At 48.5% G+C, this 5,560-nt stretch overlaps 1 protein-coding gene across 2 annotated transcripts; it reads left to right on the top strand.

Annotated features, from left to right (window-relative positions):
- Positions 1 to 364: 364 nt before the first annotated feature.
- On the top strand, positions 365 to 5,187 carry DUSP6 (dual specificity phosphatase 6). 2 transcript variants are annotated; one of them, XM_054027809.1, is made up of 3 exons: positions 366 to 1,164; positions 1,804 to 2,241; positions 3,794 to 5,187. In XM_054027809.1, the coding sequence occupies exons 1-3, from the start codon at positions 762 to 764 to the stop codon at positions 4,099 to 4,101; spliced, it is 1,149 nt and encodes a 382-aa protein (XP_053883784.1). In that variant the 5' UTR covers positions 366 to 761; the 3' UTR covers positions 4,102 to 5,187. The 2 variants fall into 2 exon arrangements, with proteins under 2 accessions (XP_053883793.1, XP_053883784.1); XM_054027818.1 differs by lacking the exon at positions 1,804 to 2,241 and having other exon boundaries at positions 365 to 1,164.
- The last annotated feature ends 373 nt before the right edge of the window (positions 5,188 to 5,560 follow it).

Raw genomic sequence — 5,560 nt, 5'->3', positions numbered from 1 at the left:
CCGCCTCTTTCGCCTTCCTCCCGCTGAGCTGCTGTTGCTGCTTGTTTGCACTCAGCTTATCCGGAGCGGAAATTCCTTTCCGTTTTTGTGAATGACAAACTCATTAACAATTCATCAACACAACCTGTTCCAGCCGGTCCGTCGCCACGGCAACAGCCCCTTCCGCGCGCCCTCATTGGCTGGGCGAGAGAATGTATCCATTGAGACGTTCCGTGTTTGTATCCATTGAGGAGCTGCCTGGCGCTGGGGGTGTGCGGGGCTGATTCAAAGGGACATTGATCACATCAAGGGGACGGAGCGGAGGAGGGGAAATCACGTTGTGAGAAGCAGGGGGGCGGGGGGAGCCGGGGCTGACGAGCCGCACACAAGGGGGGCAGAGGGAGAGGGATCACACAAGAGCAGGGGCCAGTGCAGTATTTTTGTGCTCAGCGAAAGGAGGGCAAGTCAATGGCACGTTAATTGGATTTCATTCACTTGGGGAGGAGAGAGAGCCCGAGCGTCTGGACGGGGCCGGCGATTAGACAGGTTCATTCAGGGACTCATTGACAAAAAGCTGCAGCCACCCGCATTCGGGAGTCAGAGCGCTGGTGTCCTCCCCGAAATCTATTGCTGCCCGTGCAGGGGAGGCGACCGAGGGCGGGGGTGAGTCATTTTTCTGGGGTGGCAGGAGTGCAGTTTAGGGGTGCCGGGGGGGTTCAGCCTTATGCCTCAGTGAGCGGGCAGTTTATAAGCCACACGCCGCTCTCCCCCAGCCTTTCCTCATGCTAGATACGTTCAGGCCCGTGCCCTTCGTGTCGGAGATGGCTGTCAGTAAAACGGTGGCTTGGCTGAACGAGCAGCTGGAGCTGGGCAACGGCCGGCTGCTGCTCATGGACTGTCGCTCGCAGGAGTTGTACGAGTCGTCCCACATCGAGTCGGCCATCAGCGTGGCCCTGCCCGGCATCATGCTGAGGCGGCTGCAGAAGGGCAACCTGCCCCTGCGCGCCCTCTTCTCCACCAGCGACCAGGACCGGGAGAAGTTTGCCCGGCGCTGCGGGACAGACACCGTGGTGCTGTACGACGAGAACAGCAGCGAGTGGAACGAGAACACGGGCGGGGAGTCGGTGCTGGGCTTGCTGCTCAAGCGGCTGAAGGATGAAGGCTGCAAGGCGTTTTATTTGGAAGGTGAGGGGTTAAACGGACCTGCTTGGGACCGGCCCCAAATCCGCGGCTGGGGGGCGCCCCGCTAGGACCTGGCGCTGGGTGGGTTTTGTTCTTTGTCTGTCGCCTGTGGTATGTCAGCGGTAGCCGGGCTGTGCACATGCCTCAAGCTTATCTAGGCTTAGGACCCTCCATGGCGTTGACTCCAACGCGTGCAGGAGCCATTTGGGGACACGCTGTCTCGCGCCTGCACACCTGGGTGCAAATCCCTGCAAGCCACAAACGGGGGGGGAGGGGGATTTTCTCCCCAGGAAGGCGCTCGGGTGGGGAGCTAGCGGGGCACGGGACAGAGCTGCCGGTGCTACCCGTTAGCGGCCCGTGAGGCAAGGATAGGGTTGTGGCTGAAGGAATGCGCGGCTATCCATTTCTGTAGCGAGCCCCAGCAGGAGGGAAATGCATTGAGCTCCGCTGTGGAATGGATTCCTGTCCCCCGCTGACAGCAATGCGGTTTCCCCAAACCTGGCCGCCGCACGTGGCTTTATCTGTGCCCCTCTCTGTGTGTGACTTGGGGGGAAGGGGTGCACAGAGTCTATCTAGGCAGAGAGACGCTAGGAGCTCGCCGCCGCATCTCAGGTTGCATTTGTGCTGTGCTTTCCTCCCCAGGTGGCTTCAGCAAGTTCCAGACCGAATTCGCCCTGCACTGTGAAACTAACCTAGACAGTTCATGTAGCAGCAGCTCTCCTTCTCTGCCAGTCCTGGGGTTAGGAGGCCTGCGAATCAGCTCCGATTCCTCTTCCGACATTGAATCTGACACGGACCGAGACCCCAATAGTGCCACTGACTCAGATGGCAGCCCTCTGTCCAACAACCAGCCTTCCTTCCCCGTCGAGATTTTACCCTACCTCTACTTGGGCTGTGCTAAGGACTCCACCAATCTGGACGTTTTAGAAGAGTTTGGCATTAAATACATCTTGAATGTGACCCCCAATCTGCCTAATCTCTTTGAGAACGCCGGAGAGTTTAAATACAAGCAGATCCCCATCTCCGACCACTGGAGTCAAAACTTGTCTCAGTTCTTTCCCGAGGCCATTTCTTTCATAGGTGAGCCCTAATGAATTATGACCGCTAAAGGACCACCAGATGTTTATCATTTCCAGAGTTTAAACCCTTAATCATTTGTATTTGTCAGCCGCATGTCTCACATAGCCGCTGCGCAATGTTCGACTTTCAGAACTGATTGAAATTAAAAGGGCGGATAGAATTTGTTTTTCTAGATTTAGGCGACAAGCCCTGTTGAATTAGCAACTATATTCACAGATTGCAAAAATGTTTACTTGTATGTCGAGCTGATATGGGATCACCCCAGAACAGTCCATCCCAGTGTGCTAAATTTGGGGAATAAAGAGAATCCACACTAGTGAATTTATTAGTAATAGTTTTATTATTATTTACCTAGTTCATAGTCTTAAAAACAGAGGTGATGGGTTTTTGTTTGTTTGTTTGTTTGTTTTGTTTCCAAGAGAGAATTACAATTAAAAGTAATTTCAGATTTATAGTGGTATAGTTAGATATAGCCTGTAAATAACGGTATCCTTTCCAGAGGTATAGTGTTTTTAAAGGTAAATCTCCAATAAATAATTGTATTCCTTTCAGATTTAGTGCTTTAGCTAGATCTCCTTTAAATAATTTTGTCTATCAGTTTCCCAAATGTAAGTCAGTGAAGAGTTCTGCCTAAAATCTAGGGTGCAAGATACAGTCACTTCACACATATCACCCTAGGTAGATAATGTTTTCACACACACCTCAAAACTCTTTCATGTTACTTATTCAGATTGATACTGTTTTTCTCGCTGAGCCACCATGGGGATTTCTGATCTCCTCTTAGTATTACTATTAGTTTATTGCTTTTCTTATTTGAGGCCGGGGAAAGGGGATTATGTATGGGCATACTGTGTGTTGGAAAACTGTGTTGTAATCCAGTGGAGAGATACCGGTGCTAGTGAAGTATGTAGGTAATCTGAGCCTAGCAAGAAGAAATGTGGGCTGGAAGCCACGAAGAAACTAATCTCCAGTCATTGTAATGCATTTCCTTTTACAAAGGAACCCATTTTCCAGCAACGTTGACATCCTGTTCCTCCTAATGGGCTGTCCCCTGTGACTTCCCTCTTTCTTTTCAAATGCCTGAATACCTCCATTGTTAGCAGCACAACAGTTGGAGAATAATTTAATAGACCTTTGCAGTCTGCTGGTCTGTGTAAAAAGCATTCAGTGGCATATGGCGTGGTTTCTAGTTTTCACATGCTGGGGGAAATGTACACAGGGAGAATGGTTTTGGGGGGGCCAGCATTCAGTACAAATAGCATCTTTTGAAAATAAAAATAAAAAGTCTGGGCTGGGTCACAGCATGTTTCCTCTGTGCCACTGTGAAGTTTCATCAGCCTTCTGATTTACATGCTGTTCTGATCTCAGGGTCCGATTCTGATCTCACTTTGGTTTTGCACTAGTATAACTGTCTCCGTTGACCTCACTGGAGTCATTCTTGATTCACACTGGTAATAAGTGAGATCTGAATCAGCCCCCCTGATATTTCTCCTATGTCACAGCTGGATCATGAGCATCTCTTTTCTCTTGTGTTCCCTCTCTGTGTGTGCAGATGAAGCTCGGGGGAAGAACTGTGGAGTCCTGGTGCACTGCTTAGCAGGGATCAGCCGCTCGGTCACCGTGACCGTCGCATACCTCATGCAAAAGCTCAACTTGTCCATGAATGACGCCTACGACATTGTCAAGATGAAGAAATCCAACATCTCGCCCAACTTCAACTTCATGGGCCAGCTGCTGGACTTCGAGCGGACCCTGGGGCTCAGCAGCCCCTGCGACAATCGCGTGCCCAGCCAGCAGCTCTACTTCACCACTCCCTCCAACCAGAATGTCTTCCAAGTGGATTCCCGGCAGTCCACGTGAGCGCTCTCCAATGGCCTCCCCGCCAGGTCCGGATCATGTGATCATTCCTCAATGGTTTCCCTCTGGCAGCAGGAAGGAGATGGAGCTTTGCTCTCTCGTGGCCCCTGCCAGTGCACACTGGGAAAGGTACAAGGGAACTTGCTGAGGTCTCCCAGAAGGAACATGTGGCATTGCCCCAAGGCAGGCAGCGCACCTGCTGGCTACACAACCACCCACCTGGCCAGGGGCTTGGAACTGAGGACTTCCAACACGTAGGGGGAGACTGGGCATTCTGAGCATGTGTTCTCTAGTGACTGGGAATTTCCTATTTCCTTCTTTGCTTTGGGATCTGTAACATAGATTGTTGTCTTCAGTGAAGACTGATTCTTTTTTAATTTAGAGGAGCCAAAGAGAGAGGTTTCAGCTCAGTGTATTTGGAGTACTTGTTTGATGCCAGTTCTGTAGTGTGCTATTTGATCAGTGTAAATATTTAATCTTAAATCCATGGGCAATGTTTTTATTTTTTAATTTTTGCCTATAGAAAAGAAATCAACCCAAAGGACTGCTACATTTTTGTGCTCTTCATGAATTATGTTTCTGTCCCCTTGCAAAGAATACATTTGCAGCATGCTTGATTTTATTGTTCAATTGAGCTGAGGCAAACTTGAGAGACAATGGCTATGGTCAGAAATTTGCTATTCACATTCTGGGAATCAGTAGAGTCTCTTCCTTTTTTATTTTTCTTTTCCTTGTAAGTTCACCCACACACCCCTCTTGTGCTGCTGTTTCTCTTTTTACCTTTTGTAAATAGATCATCTTGGAAGAGATTTGTCTTCAGAAACATTTCAGATACGCTAAACAGTGCTTTATCTCTGTACAAACTCTTCAGGGAGCTTCACCTCAAATGCAATATTTTCTTTTTCTTTTTCTTTTTTTTGGTTTAGAACTGGAAGTACATGTGATCATGTGTACTTGTGTATACGCAAGGTGAACTTGAACACAATTGCCAATGAGGGAGAGCCTAATTCATGGTGAAAAAGGTTTAAGCTGGAATTTATTATAAGAATGTACATTTTTAAATTATTAATAAATAACTATTTTTGGCTATTGAGAATCTGAGTGGTTTATTTCCCTCCTAGTGATGAATTGCATACACATCGGAATATTTTTAAGGAGGGTGTGTCTCTTTACATGTTTGTACAGCCCTAGCACAAAAAAGGCCTGATCCCTGCTTTGGCCCACCGTAATCTAAATTAATAGTTAATGCTCAGATAGCGCTATCATCTTAGTCTGGCGGGGAGGATGGATCTCTATAGTCTCTGCTTAATCACCGAAAAGACTGAGCATATATAGAACAATTCAGACTTCCCCCACACTGCCCCATCAATGTACTGCTACCCTACTGTGGCAGGGCTGCTTCTAGAGATGGGGGGAATAATTGTTTCTATGCTTATTGAATGAATAATTTTTGCCTTTCTGC

This window comes from Malaclemys terrapin, chromosome 1 (assembly GCF_027887155.1).
Source record: "Malaclemys terrapin pileata isolate rMalTer1 chromosome 1, rMalTer1.hap1, whole genome shotgun sequence".
NCBI classification, from domain to species: Eukaryota; Metazoa; Chordata; order Testudines; family Emydidae; genus Malaclemys; species Malaclemys terrapin.
The sequence above is the reverse complement of the archived record's forward strand: the minus strand, read 5'-3'. Positions and strand labels throughout refer to the sequence as shown.

What these genes read in the sequence shown, in the direction of transcription:
- DUSP6 (XM_054027809.1), top strand. Translation starts at nt 762, where the DNA reads ATGCTAGATACGTTCAGGCCCGTGCCCTTCGTGTCGGAGATGGCTGTC. An exon ending in CAAGGCGTTTTATTTGGAAG is followed by an intron (nt 1,165 to 1,803) that starts GTGAGGGGTTAA and finishes TTTCCTCCCCAG; the next exon opens with GTGGCTTCAGCAAGTTCCAG. An exon ending in CGAGGCCATTTCTTTCATAG is followed by an intron (nt 2,242 to 3,793) that starts GTGAGCCCTAAT and finishes CTGTGTGTGCAG; the next exon opens with ATGAAGCTCGGGGGAAGAAC.